The sequence below is a fragment of the Chaetura pelagica genome, unplaced genomic scaffold (assembly GCF_000747805.2).
Source record: "Chaetura pelagica isolate M959 unplaced genomic scaffold, ChaPel_1.0 scaffold112, whole genome shotgun sequence".
In the NCBI taxonomy this organism is placed as follows: domain Eukaryota; kingdom Metazoa; phylum Chordata; class Aves; order Apodiformes; family Apodidae; genus Chaetura; species Chaetura pelagica.
The window spans coordinates 2,707,012-2,721,597 of NW_009952798.1; the positions used below are offsets into that span (position 1 = coordinate 2,707,012).

The 14,586-nt window shown below is 41.3% G+C and overlaps 2 protein-coding genes across 2 annotated transcripts in view; both read left to right on the top strand.

Moving 5' to 3' along the window:
* LOC104386300 (nucleolar RNA helicase 2-like) overlaps positions 1-13,144 on the top strand; it is a 13,902-nt gene extending 758 nt beyond the window's left edge. The window contains exons 2-9 of the mRNA XM_009994884.1: positions 225-491; positions 1,738-1,813; positions 2,505-2,683; positions 3,918-4,035; positions 4,924-5,109; positions 5,332-5,477; positions 6,141-6,290; positions 12,932-13,144. Coding sequence (XP_009993186.1) covers positions 225-491; positions 1,738-1,813; positions 2,505-2,683; positions 3,918-4,035; positions 4,924-5,109; positions 5,332-5,477; positions 6,141-6,290; positions 12,932-13,144 — 1,335 coding nt within the window. The remainder of the gene's footprint in view (positions 1-224; positions 492-1,737; positions 1,814-2,504; positions 2,684-3,917; positions 4,036-4,923; positions 5,110-5,331; positions 5,478-6,140; positions 6,291-12,931) is intronic.
* Positions 13,145-14,464: 1,320 nt separating this feature from the next.
* Positions 14,465-14,586, top strand: part of LOC104386301 (nucleolar RNA helicase 2-like) — a 12,972-nt gene continuing 12,850 nt past the window's right edge. Inside the window, exon 1 of the mRNA XM_009994885.1 lies at positions 14,465-14,476. Within this exon, the coding sequence (XP_009993187.1) occupies positions 14,465-14,476 (12 nt within the window). The remainder of the gene's footprint in view (positions 14,477-14,586) is intronic.

Sequence of the window (14,586 nt, forward strand, 5' to 3'; positions counted from 1 at the left end):
GGCCGTGGGGCTGGGCAGCTCTTCGGTCTGCGCCTTGGGAGGGGAAGAGTCCCGAAAATGAAGGCCCGGGTGTCTCGTGGCCGGGAAGACGCCTCCCGGCCGGGAGGGGGCTGGGGCTGCACCGGCCTCGCCGTCGTATCTGGGTCACCGGCTTTAACTTTAGCTGCTCCGCCACATCTGCGTGTGTTTTCATGTGCCGCTGCGTCGCTCCGTGTTTTTCCCAGAAGGAGAAAAAAGAGAAGAAATCGAAACGGCACGAGAAATCCCGGAGGAGGAAGGCTCAGACGGAGGAGAGTGAGCAGTCGGAGGAGGAGCTCGACCCCCCCAAAGTCAAGAAATCCAGGAGTGGAGTTAAACAAAACGGGTGTACCAGAGAGGAGAGCCCGGAGAACACGAGGTTATCTTCCTTAAACGCTAAATCTGCCCACAAAAAGCGGCACGGGAATTCCAGTGAGACATCGAGTGGGGATGGCGACAGTGAGCAGGAGCAGGTAACGCCAAGCGTTGATTTCGTTCCAGCGGTGGGTTTGGCTTTCAAGGGTTAATATAGAGCAGGTTATGCCTTCCTTTCCTTCTCTTCTAATCGGTGGAAAGACTGCTGTACATTTCCAGAATTTCTGACCTGTTCCTTTGGTTGATGACTAGCAAAACCTTTAAATTATGAGAAGTCCTGAAGTTTTGTATCAGTGCACCATGGTTTCCTCACTTCAGCAGGCTGGTGCTGTGGTTGCTGCTGGCAGGTCGACAAGCTTCAGGGAGATGGTGCTTTAATATGATTCAGCATCATTAGGCATAATGCTAATTGCTACAAACATAGTTTAATTGACTTCTTTTTGGTATTATGACTACTTGCTAGTGAGATAATCATAATAATTGTGTTTTAGCTAGTGGAAAACAAGGAGTTATGCACTAATATGTCTTTATGTATCATCTTATCAAATAGTAGTTGTTAATGTGATAAGTTGGTTCTTACTGAAACAAAATATTATGCTGTAATAGTTTTGTCAGTCTTCTTGTGCTTCTCAGTAGGAATGTTGTTATTTGACTATTTGATTTCTCTTCCTTTAAAATTACTTGACATGAACCATTTTAATTTATTTGAAGAGAAACATACCTTGCTGTACCTAGGAATTGTTTTGAACAGCCTTATACCTGCACCTCTTGCTGTTGCTTAGTTTTATTTCTTACTTCCAACTGATGCCTCACACAGCATCCAGGGCTTCCAGAGTCTTTCCTCACATTTTGCATTTTAATCATTGTGCTGTTAAAATGTAAGTGGCAGTGATGCATTACTCAGTAGCTGCATCTGATGCCCTACCTCATAGTATTGTTCTTTTGGGGGTCAATTTCTGTATCTGTAAATCAGTGCTGTATTAATGGAAAAGTAGGAGACAGGCTAGGTATCAAGTCTGATCCTTGCACATTACAGCATCATCTATCTGTTAGGCAGTGGTAGTTATTTAAAATTGAATGTTAATATTTAATTCAGAGTTTTCATTTGGGTGTTGTGCATTTAGAGGGTTATGATGTTGGATAGGAACAGCCTTAATTTAAATTACAGTTCACTTTTGTCCAACTTGGAAATATGGTAGTAGGTAAAACAAAGAAGGTTCTTGAGCTGCAGCAGAGATATTGTCACTGAACAGTGACACCAGAGCCTGTGCCGTTGCCTTGGGGTTTCTGATGGTCGTGTGATATTCACCTGCAGTATTACCTGATTGATTGTTTTCCTAACAGGAGATGACTGAAGAACAGAAAGAGGGGGCTTTCTCCAATTTTTCTATTTCCAAAGGGACTGTGCAGCTTCTTCAAGGTAAAGTTTTTCGTGTGATGTGGCCACAGAAAGTAAATGACCTCTGTCATGTGTTTTTATGCTAGACATAATGGATGAGCTTTGAGATGTGCTCTGCTTGTGTGTTTGCAAGCACAGGTGCTACAAAGAAGATGTGTTGATTGCCTGCTCTTAAATACATATTTGAACATGGACTTACTTTGTTTGCAGTATTGCCCAGCTTAGCCTTTGCAGTAACTTTTAAATGACATAAGCCCAAAATAATAACTTGAATCTGTGTGAGAATTTTTCAGTTAGCAGTTATTTCAGTGTGAATAAAGGGAAGCCAGTTATCTTCAGGGTTTTGGACATTAGGTTGTGCATGACTTGGTATGAATTAAGAATAAAGTGGTATGGAGTTTTATCTTTATAGGTAGATGGGGTGTATTACATAAAGAGAGCCTCAGGATATAAAGGCTTTAATTAATGGCTAGTCACTTAATCTGTCCCAGCTGGCACCATGTCTGGTGGTAGGAAGTGGGAGAGTAAAATGGGCAGTCTGTGCAGATGACCTCTGTGATGAAATAAATCAGTGGAGGTGATGATAAAGTCCTGACTTTAGCTTTAGAGTTGAGGGAGGATCTGCTTGGGATACATATACTCTTCCTATGAAGATTATGCAGGAACACTGGCAAAATGATGGTATTAAGGAGGTCTGTTGGCATTGTCACAGCTCGAGGGGTGACCTACCTGTTCCCTGTGCAAGTGAAGACCTTCGACCCCGTGTATTCTGGCAAGGATGTGATCGCTCAAGCACGAACTGGAACAGGGAAAACATTCTCTTTTGCTATTCCCTTAATTGAAAAGCTTCAGGGAGACTCACAGGAAAGAAAAAGAGGCCGCTCACCAAAGGTAACAGTGCTCAGTTAAGATGATTTTGCTTTGCCTTATGTCTGAGTGATTGAGTTTTAACCTGCTGGAGAAGTTCTTCAGGTTTGTGCAGGGACAAGCCAACCCACATTAAAGACTATTTGAAAGCTGTGTCTGTTGGGCTTTGCCTGCATCCTCTGCTGCCTCATACCCTCTGGTCGAGAGTAAAATGGTTATTGGATGCTTTTTTTTTTCTCCCAAATTAGTAACAGGTTAGTGACTTTTTCTGACTGGTCAGAGCTGTCTAAAACATGTTTGTTTAAACAAGTCAATACTGGGTTGTTTAAAAAATAGACTTAGTTTTCACTGGGACCACCACCAGCTATTGAAGAGGATGCAGATTCATTGTGAGCAGTCTGAGTTTTGCTAGGGAATGAATAACATCTCTATTTTCTCCCCAAATTCTTGTGATGTCCTCCAAAACTGGATAGGCCAAAGCTTATTGAATCCCTATTACTAGTGGAATTTTATTTTTAATCTGTTTAATCTTGTCACCCATCTCATAGATCACGTGAAACTCATTTCAAAACCAGTACTAGGAGTTTTCTTTGCAGCTGCCCATTCAGTTGGTTGTCCAGCTGGGAATACTGGCTCCGGATTTCGCACAGTCTTGAGGAGAAGGGAAAGCTTTCTTTGAGGGAGGCATAAGTCTTAAAAAGACTTCAGGTCCTGCTCTACCATAGTGTGCCGCTGCTTTCTTTTCTGTAACGTGTTTCGATGTTGAAAGAAGTAATGGGATAAGGATTTTAAGGCTCCTTATGTCAAAGCCACTGGTGCCAGGTTTGAGAGCAGTACTGCAATCGCAGATTAAACTAAATTAGTTAAAACTCCTGACTAGAAGCTTGTCCATTGCCCACAGTGAAGCCTGTGTATTGGAAAAGAGGGTGGTTCCTTGGCTGCTTCTGCAGGGATATCAGGACAGGCTCAAGGACCATGGTGAAGACCAGCTTGTCAGGCTGGTGTTTTTGTTAATGCCTGCTGTCCATCTCATTTAAAAAGAGGTTAGCCCATCCTAAACGGGTATGTGCTGAAGGACGTTAATGATGTTAGGAGAGCCTTAAGCAGTGTGTTTCTCTATTATATGCCAGATAACTATTTAAACCAGATATATATTTTCTCAATTATGTAAACGGTCAGACCTAAACTAACAACTAGAATTCTAGTGGTTTCTTGGCAGAAGCCACATTGAGATAACATGTTTTTGTCTTCTATCTAGGTGCTAGTTCTTTGCCCAACAAGAGAGCTGGCAAACCAGGTTGCCAAAGATTTCAAAGACATCACAAGAAAGCTCACAGTAGCTTGTTTTTATGGAGGAACTCCATATAATGGACAAAGTAAGTGGCACTTGGCATGAAATGTAGATTGACGTACTTGAGAAGTGCAGTTGGGTCCTTCCTAACTTTTTACTCAAGAACTAGAGAGTTACTCATGGGGAGTTCAGCAGCTCAGAATATGTCTTCTCATGATGAGAAATAACTGTAGCTCTCATTTACATTCTTGGTGTTTGTTGTCTACTCATGTACTCAAACTAGGACAAAGTGGAAGAGATTATACTGTGTGTATGCAGAGTATTTGGGTTTAGGTTCTTGTAAACTTATTATATTTTCTCTTAAAAATGTTTCGTCTTAGAGCCCTGAGTGGGTGCCAGTTTTTTTTTGTGTGATAGAAGATATATAGAGGATTTGTAAAGTGGAGAATTATTTCTTTATTGTGACAGCATAATTTATTGATGGTTGTAAAAAAGGCAAATGAGAGCAGGAATAATCTCTTTCACTGCAATATCCTGAGGTAATATTAGGGATTAATTCTTTTTCCTGCAAAACTTCAGGAAGGAGATGATTCCAGTAATTTGGATAGTCAAATTAATAGTTTTTTTAAAGTTTTCAATTAAAGTAGACAATTTGAGAAGAGCTAACTATTCACAAAGTGTGTTAAAAGAAGCTCTTTGTTTGTCACTATTTTAATCATAGGGAGAGGGAAGGGAGATGGTTTATCTTTTTTCCTTCAGGAAGAGCAGTAGAACTTCTACCTCAGCAGTGTTGTTTGTTGTTTGGTTTCTTTTCCCTCCTCCTATTCATCATTTATTCTCACATTTATAAGGAGAGTACTTAGGAATGGTTTAAGAAGCTGTTTCATTATGACTTTGCCACGATGTGTTTCTGATGTAGAGAGTGTTCCCTAGTTCACTGCTAACTCCTTTTCTGCTCTTTCCCATTGATCAGTTGATCTCATGAGAAATGGCATTGACATTTTGGTTGGGACGCCTGGTCGAATCAAAGACCACCTTCAGAATGGCAAACTGGACCTTACCAAGGTGAAACATGTTGTACTTGATGAAGTTGACCAGATGCTGGACATGGGATTTGCTGAGCAAGTGGAAGACATTTTACGTGTTGCGTACAAGAAGGGTAATCTCAGTTTTTAAGCAAGTAGTAGAAAATACTTACGCTTTCTAGAGTATTTTTTCTCCAAACGTTGGTAATGCATTTTAAAACATTTAAAAAGTGGAATTGCCTCCTCTATTTTATATACTGATATTTGACATATTTCTAATAGCATGTATGATCAACTTGTATACCTCTGTAAGATGAGACATGTGAAGTTAGTGAAACATTGTTCTGTGTTTTAAGATTCTGAAGACAATCCCCAGACTCTTCTCTTTTCTGCAACTTGTCCACATTGGGTGTATGATGTGGCCAAGAAATACATGAAGTCTAGATATGAACAGATTGATCTTATTGGGAAAAAAACTCAAAAGGCTGCTACAACAGTAGAAGTGAGTAACCTAATGTGTTTTCAGGCCTCTTCCCTTTTCCTTTAGGCTACAGTTCTGTGTACAGGAGGATTTTTTTAACTTCCAGCACTATCTCACCTCACTAGGCCTTTGCTTGCTATGCAGCAACCACCATAGCAAGGAATGCAATACCTGAAGCCTGCATTGATTTTCTGTACTTGATAAAATAAAGACATTGTTTCAGTTCAAGTACTGTTTAGCAGTTACTTTGACAGATCAATGGGATACATCATAATTGTATCAATAGAATTGAAACAGCCTTTATCTTCTGCTTGAAAAAAAGCTTTTAACGCACTGTTTTCTTGGCTTTATTTGCCATAAAACTTTAGTTGATAGAACTGTGATAAAATCTTGCACCTCTTACTGTCTTCCAGAGAAATGGTATAACATCTCCTGGGTTTGCTTTTTTGTTTTGTTCAAAATAAGTGAATTGTAGACTGTACTTTTTTTTTTTTTCCTCTTACTGTAATTACTTTTCTTAATGTGGTGGGTTTAAGAGCATTATGGATTTTGCCTGTTCCACAAACACATATTTTGCCCGTCAGGGAACTGTGTAACTCTTCACTATTTCTGGATTTTACAGTTTCACATGTATTTCAATAATAATCTTTTAGGTAATCTAAACACTGGAATTCTTTTCCATAGCATTTGGCAATAGAGTGTCACTGGTCTCAGAGAGCTGCGGTTATTGGAGATGTCATCCAGGTCTACAGTGGCAGCCACGGGAGGACCATTGTCTTTTGTGAGACCAAGAAGGAGGCTAATGAGCTGGCTATGAATGCTTCAATCAAACAGGTACTTTATCACCTGTATTAAGGAACAAAACCTGTCAAGAGATGGATCAACCCAATGCTGATACCAGACCTGTGCTGAAAAAGTTTGAAAGGGAGGCTTTCAGTGTGGATAAGGCAGATGCTGGCAGGTAGTCAGATAGTTTTAAACTGCCAAAAAGAATCTTTTTTAAAAAAAAACAAACAAACAATCAACAAACTGGTTGCAAGTTGGCAGCATCATAATCTTGAGACTAGGCTGCCCTAACAGATACTGGGCTACAAAGGATTTTTTTTTCATAGGAGTTCTCACTGATGTAAGGTGAAACTGCTGTGAATTATTTTTTCTGTAGAGAGGACTGTCTTGGATTAAAAAATGATGGTAGACTTGTAGAACTACTAGGATAACAGGTCATAACACTGGACTAGCAGTTACTGGACTGTGATGTTGACATCAGTTAGTGTTGTCAAAGGGGGGCATTTAGGGTTTAGAGCTGAAGATACCAGAGGCTCTATCTGTGTTGTCATTAAGGTGTTTATTAGCTGTTATGAAGAGTTTGAAGATGTATAAACAGAATTCAGTCTGCCATCTCTAGTGAATGAGCTTTGGTGTATTCCTGAGGTTTGTGCTGCAGCACACTCTGGCACTGAGGAAAAAGAACTCCTGGAGGTGGTGGTGCAATGTCCATGATGTGTAGTGATGCTGATGCTGGGTCTTGGTGATGATGCCACAGCATCTGCTTTTCCTCATAACTGTTTTCATTGAGGAGATGGGTTATGTCAAGGAAGCAGTACAGCAGCACCATCCATGGGGAAGGAGAAGCTTTTTCATCTGCCACAGCTGTGTTCAGGAGTGTTTTTCCCCACACTCCTAGATGACCTTGCTAACAGCTGAACCTGCATTACTGGGGGTGTTAGTGATATCAAATCATGCATAGGCAATACAGAATTCTGAACTTGGCAGGTAAGAGAATAAAATTACTTAGATGTTTCTGTTTTAGAATATTAATACTGCCTAACTGAATATATGCCTTAATCCAAAGCTGTCTGAAAAGGAGTTTCTTGAATTCTGTGCTGACCCTAGCATTGTGTTAGTATTATCATAGAATCCTAGGGGTTGGAAGGGACCTCGAAAGATCTTCTAGTCCAATCCCCCCTGCCAGAGCAGGGTCACCCAGAGCACATCACACAGGAACACATCCAGGTGGGTTTTGAATGTCTCCAGTGAAGGAGACTCCACACCCTCCCTGGGCAGCCTGTCCCAGGGCTCTGTCACTCTCACAGTAAAAAACGTTTTTTGGATATTCACCTTGAACCTCCTATGCTCTAATTTACACCCATTACCCCTTGTCCTATCACTGGTCATCACTGAGAAAAGCCTAACTCCATCTCCCTGACACTCACCCCTTGCATATTTGTAAACATTGATGAGGTCACCCCTCAGTCTCCTTTTCTCCAAGCTAAAGAGACCCAGCTCCCTCAGCCTTTCCTCATAAGGGAGATGTTCCACTCCCTTAATCATCTTCGTAGCTCTGCGCTGGACTCTTTCGAGCAGTTCCCTGTCCTTCTTGAACTGAGGGGCCCAGAACTGGACACAATACTCCAGATGTGGCCTCACCAATGCAGAATAGAGGGGGAGGAGAACCTCTCTTGACCTACTAACCACACCCTTTCTAATACACCCCAGGATGCCATTGGCCTTCTTGGCCACAAGGGCACATTGCTGGCTCATGGTCATCCTCCTGTCTACCAGGACCCCCAGGTCTCTTTCACCTACACTACTCTCCAGCAGTTCAGCCCCCAACCTGTACTGGGACATGGTGTTGTTCTTCCCCAAATGTAAAACTCTGCACTTCCCCTTGTTGAATTTCATCATGTTTCTCCCCGCCCAACTCTCCAACCTATCTAAGTCTCTCTGAATGGCAGCACAGCCTTCTGGTGTGTCAGCCACTCCTCCCAGCTTAGTGTCATCAGCAAACTTGCTGAGGGTACATTCTATACCCTCATCCAGGTCGTTGATGAAGATGTTGAACAACACCGGTCCCAGTACCGACCCCTGTGGGACTCCACTAGTCACACACCTCCAACCAGATTCTGCCCCATTGACTACAACTCTCTGACTCCTTCCTTTCAACCAGTTCCTAATCCACCTCACTTCCTGATCACCAAACCCATACCTGATCAACTTTTCTACAAGGATGCTGTGGGAGACGGTGTCAAATGCTTTACTGAAATCAAGATAAACCACATCTACCGCTCTACCATCATCTATCCACCTAGTAATTTCCTCATAGAAGGCTATGAGGTTAGTCAAACATGATTTACCCTTGATAAAACCATGCTGACTGCTCTTGATGACCCCCATGTCCTTGATGTGCCTGGAGATAGTCACAAGAACAAGTTGTTCCATCACCTTTCCAGGGATGGAGGTGAGGCTGACCGGTCTATAGTTACCCGGGTCCTCCTTCTTGCCCTTCTTGTAGACTGGAGTGACATTTGCTATCCTCCAGTCCTCAGGCACCTCACCTGTTGCCCATGACTTACTGAAGATGATGGAGAGTGGCCTAGCAATGACCTCCGCCAGCTCCCTCAGCACCCTTGGGTGCATTCCATCTGGACCCATTGATTTATGGATGTCCAGATTACTCAACTGATCCCTAACCCAATCCTCATCTACCATGTCAAACTCTTCCTCTATCTTGACTTCTTCTGGGGCTATATGAATCTGGGGCTCATAGGGAGACCCTGCAGGAGTGAAGACAGAGGCAAAGAAGGCATTCAGCACCTCTGCCTTCTTTATATCCTCTGTCACCAGGGCTCCCACCTCATTCCTCAATGGGCCAATATTGCCTCTACTGCTAGTTTTGCTAGCTATGTATTTGAAAAAGCCCTTTCTATTATCCTTAACCTGACTTGCAAGGTTAAGTTCCAAGGAGGCCTTAGCTTTCCTAATTGCCTCCCTACATCCTCTGACAACAGTCCTATATTCCTCCCACGTGACCAGCCCCTCCTTCCATGATCTGTAGATTTTCCTTTTCCACTTAAGTTTGCCCAGTAGTTCCTTCTTTAACCATGCAGGTCTCCTAGCACCCTTACTAGATTTCCTAACCATTGGGACACTCTGATCCTGTGCTTGCAAGAAGTGGTCCTTGAATGTTGACCAGCTATCTTGAGCTCCTTTATTTTCTAGCACCCTGTCCCATGGGATTTCCCTTAATAGATGATTGAGGAGACCAAAGTTTGCCCTGTGGAAGTCCAGGGTTCTGGTCCTGCTGGGTATTTTGTTCCTTCCACACAGGATATGTACTCATATAAAATCTGTTTTGTTGTGATTACATCAGCTCAGTTAAGATTTTATTAGCATTTAAATTCTATCACCATGCCTTACAAATTAGGTAGTTAATATTGTACAAACAAGGCAAACAAATAATTATCTTACTGTATTGCTTAATAATCTACCTGGTCTTCTGACATTTTTCAAAAAGAATTTTCAGCTTCAGTACAATACATTTTTTTTCTACTATGTTCTTGTTTGTTACACAGTTGTCAGGCTTTTCACTCTCAGTCTATCCTTCTTTCTCTCTTTCTTTACCTTTCTTCTTTTAGATTCTGTAGTATTGCTACATTAAAAGAGAAAGCAAGGAGACTTGCTATTAAGGGGAAGAAATTCAAAGTAGAGTGAAAAGTCATAGCAGTACTGTGAATAATTAGAATGCAATGATTCTTTGAAATATAAATATGTGTAATTTTGTAGGAGTGTAAAATGGTTTGGTTTTTTTGTCCCTTGTTTTTTCTTTCTGGGTTTCAGTGTTTAGGAGTAAGGTAGGACAGGTAACAGCTTCTGTTGTTCAAATTTAAAAAAATGGAAGAGAATATTTCAGATTATCCCATATTTTGTTTTATTTTTATTTTTCTATTATAACCACTTATTTATTTGTTTATTTGTTTTATCTAAATGTTGCATTTTAAAATGCTTTTAAATTCCCTCTTTCAGAGGTTTACCTTTTCTGAATTCACAGCTCAGCAAATCTGCAGGAATTCAAAACTGTTTCTCTACCACCACATTTGTTTTTATTATGTATGTCTTCAAAAAGAGGTTATTCTAAACATTACAGATTTACCTATGGATAAGAAATCATGAGTTATAATATTATCTTTTCCAATCCTTTCAGTTCTCAGTTTTCTCAGTCTAGCCTTCTCTTTGACTCAAAGATTCTTCCAAGTTTAGTCCACATTGAAACTTGTTCTGGTTCTTCTACTCCAGAACACTTTACCTATCTCTATTTTTTCCTGTATTTTCTTTATTTTAGAAATTCTCTATTCAGTCAAATCATATATTTGCTCTTCTTACAGCACTGCTTTTCTTTAGGTTCCACTGTAAAATCATTAAAATAAGAAGCTTTTAAAGGCCTTTCAATAGCCCTTGGAAAAGGTCCTATGTATATATTTTGGGGGAAAACCTCCCAAAATCTGCATGGAGTGTTTAGACCCTATGTAAAAAAAAAAAAGGAAAAAAAAAAAATAAGTCTTGAAGGCTGCTTTCTCTATTCTCTGTTCTAGAGAAGTAAAAGCATGGTCCTTTCTTTGGAAAAGAGAGGAGAAATTGATGAGAATTAAAAGGCCTGTTCTTAGCAAAATCTTAGCAGGTCTTCAAAAACAGCTCAAAGGGGAGTTTTTTTACTGATTTATGTAAATAGAAAGGCAAAGTTGTCAGAAGCCCAATACAAAATATGGAGTAAAGTTCTTAATCCCCACTCCTAGACATATTATTATTATTAAATCAGAGTAGTTAGGTTGGAAGGGATCTTAAATATCATATAGTTCCAACCTCCCTGCATGGGCAGGGACACCTCCCAGTAGACCAGGTTGATCAAAGTCCTGTCCAGCCTGGCCTTGAACACTTCAGGGATGGGGCATTCACAACTTTTCTGGGCAACTTGTTTCAGTGCCTCATGCCCCTCATGGTGAAGAATTTCTTCCTAATATATAATCTAAATCTACAGTCTTTAAGTTTGAAGACATTACTGCTCATCCTGTAGCACTGGTATTAATAAGTTTGCAGAAAATGTTTTGACATTTTGGCATTTTTTTCATTAACACTAATAGCATTAGGTGTAACAAAAGTGTTAGTTTAAAATTCTGGATACAGAACAGAAGTGAGAATATGCTCGTTCTATATGCATCTGTATAACTGCAATATCTTTTCCTGCTTCATCCAGTGACAATCACAGCACTATAACTGACTTTGGAATTCCAGGCAAAACTTTGTCAGGATAAATATTGATGAATTAGAGTGAACTGAGGGGGAAGGCAGCTTGAGTGTCATCCAGCAAGGATACACATGTAAGAAAGACTTTGTGGAAAAGGCACCTAGATAAAAATAATTTGTAATTTCCCTTTTAGATAGGGAAAAGCAACATCACTTCCTCTTTGGACGTATGGGTAGATGGGTGTGTGTCACATCAGCAGGTTCTGCTAACAAGACAATAGGATAAATATAGCCCTCAAATCTTCAGCAATTCTACTAGATGAGATATAGGTTTTCTCTTTTATTGCAGTTTTCCATATACATAGCTTGGGTTAAAATTTCAAGTGAAATGCATTGCCCTGTGATGCGTTATGTTGCATCTGATCAATCACAATAGACTGTGTTTCATCTTGTGGTGTGTGTTATCATTCTAGTTATCTCACATTACAAAATGACATATCATGTTGGAAATTAGAATCATAAGGAGGACCATTTTTAGAGATTACATTTACGGGAAGTGAGCTGTCAAATTCAGACTACTTTTTCAAGGTGTAGGCTGTTATCAGTGTGGTGCCCTTAACCCTAAACGCTTGCAGAATTGCTTGTCCCAATCGAAGGAATATTATTATCAAGTGAGAGTGATTCCTACACATAGGTTTTTTTGTTTGTTTGTTTGTTTGTTTTAATATATTATTGCTTCATCTCAAGGATTTGCTGAGAAACTTTAAGCCCCCTTGCCTCCAAAAATCTGTAGCTTGAGACTTTTGTGCTGAGGGGTGATAGGAACAATCCACCCCTTGTTACTGCTGCTGGATTAATCTTTGTAGGCAGAGAGTTTCATTACACCACAGAATCCTCTTTTTTTCTATTCCCTGCCCCTCATTCTGTTAACCCAGAATTCTCTCCACAGAGACGTGAATTCCAGATTTTTTTGCATGACAGAATTAGTATTCCCATGCCAAAATTCCAGAGACTTCCAAGTATTTCTCAGCTGGTGCCTCTCCATACCCTTATGCCCTGGCATTCTTCCTAAATGATGATTTAGGATGAATCCTGAAACAGCATCTGGAGAGTAGAGAGGAACTGAGGGGAGGGTGTGGATTTGTGATCAATAATAATAATAATAATAGTATTAATAAGAATATTCTAAATGAATGCAAAGTAGGGGAAAAGTTTACAGGTGAGGCTGCTCTGTAAAGCACTAAGGTGGGTTTCCCTTCTGGAGGTGCACTCAGGCAGCTGTAGCTCTTACACTTAAAATTTTGAAGCCAGCATGGACCACTTGAGTTAGAAACTCAAATCCCTTCTGTTAGCTCACAATTCTGCCTTTTCAGAGTGGAGGAAATTTGGGAGTTATTAAATACCCTGTATGTGGATTCTGAGAATTTAACTTGCTATGCCTGGCTCTATTTTAATAGGCAAGATGGGAAGACTCAAAACAGTGGCGTTTGTGTGTGGCAACTGAACTGCCTGATTTAGTAGAATCACAGAGGGCAGGAGGAGGAGGTGGAGGAGGAGGAGGAGGCCGAAGCTTCTCAGGCTCCAGGAATGGGCGGCGTGGAAGCTCCGGCAGAAACAGATTCAGAGGCAGAGGACAGAAACGAAGCTTTGACAGAGCATTTGATCGTTAATCCAGAAGTGGGGAAAAATGGGACTGCAGTATTTTATATTACATTAAAATAGGCTGTTCCTCTGTGTTTGTGCCACTTGGAAAAATCTGTCATTCAACTTTTTTTTTCTCAGTACCACTTTGGTCATAAACAGGATTCTTTTCACTTTAAACAAACAAACAAAACCCACAAGAAAAATAAAGCTGTTGTTTCCTTTCTTTCTCTTACTGCCCTTTCAACTCTAAGACCTAAATCTTTATTCCAGAATATGTCTGTCACAATCAAAACTGTAGCCTGGGTTACTGTATAATAATACATAGATCTTAACTGCTGGTCAAACCTGTACATTTTCCAAAAAATAAAATATTATTTTACAAGTTCATAATCTATTTTAGAAGGTTTTAAAAGTGTCTGTTTGGCAAACATGACAAGCATAGTTTGAGTAGACACACTTGGAGTAAGTTTGTTAAAGAAGCATAGAATTGTTCTGGTCAGAAAAGACCTTTAAGATCATTAAGTCCAACTGTTAATGCAGCCCTGCCAAGGCCACCACTCAACCATGCCCCTCAGCACCACATCTACAAGGCTTTTAAACACCTCCAAGGGTGGTGACTCCAGCCCTGGGCAGCCTGTGCTGCAGGCACTTGGCCTTGTTGAACCTCATACATTTGGCCTCAGCCCATCAATCCAGCCTGTCCAGATCCCTCTGTAGAACTTTTCTATGTTCACAGACCAACACTCCCCCTAACTAGGCATCACCTGCAAGTTTACTGAGGATGCACTTGATCCCCTCATCCGGGTAATTCATAAAGATACCAAACAGAACTGACCCAGGCACTGAGCCCTGGGGAGCACCACGGGTGAGTGGATTTAACTCCCATCCTCTTGGTCCAGCTATCCAGCCAGATTTTACCTGGCAAAGTGTACACCAGTCCAAGCCACGAGCAGCCAGTTTATCCAGGAGAATGCTGTGGGAAATGGTGTTAAAAAGCTTTACTAAAGTCCAGGTAGGCAAAATCCACAGCCTTTCCCTCATCTGCTAAGACCTGCTTCACAAATCCATGCTGACAGGGCCTTGTTGTCTTGCACGTGCTGCATAGTAGCACTCAAGATGATTTGCTCTACAACCTCCCTCGGCATCGAGGTCAGAGCAGCAATCCTGTAGTTCCTTGGGTCCTCCTTCCAGCCCTTCTGGTAGATGGGGGGTCACACTCCTATCACCCGGGTTAGCCAAGACTGCCGAAAGATGACGGGAAGCGCCCTGGCGAGCAGGATACACGAAGCATTTACATACGTTACTACACATGCTAACGTGTAATGTTAATTACTACACATGCTAATATGCCGGCAGAGGTAAGCGGGATGCAGTCACGCGGCTCCCGCGTCCGAAGCGTGGCGACGGGAGCCCCGTGCGGGCAGGAACCGGCTGCCAAGCCCGAGGGGGGAAGCCGGAGGAAGGGACC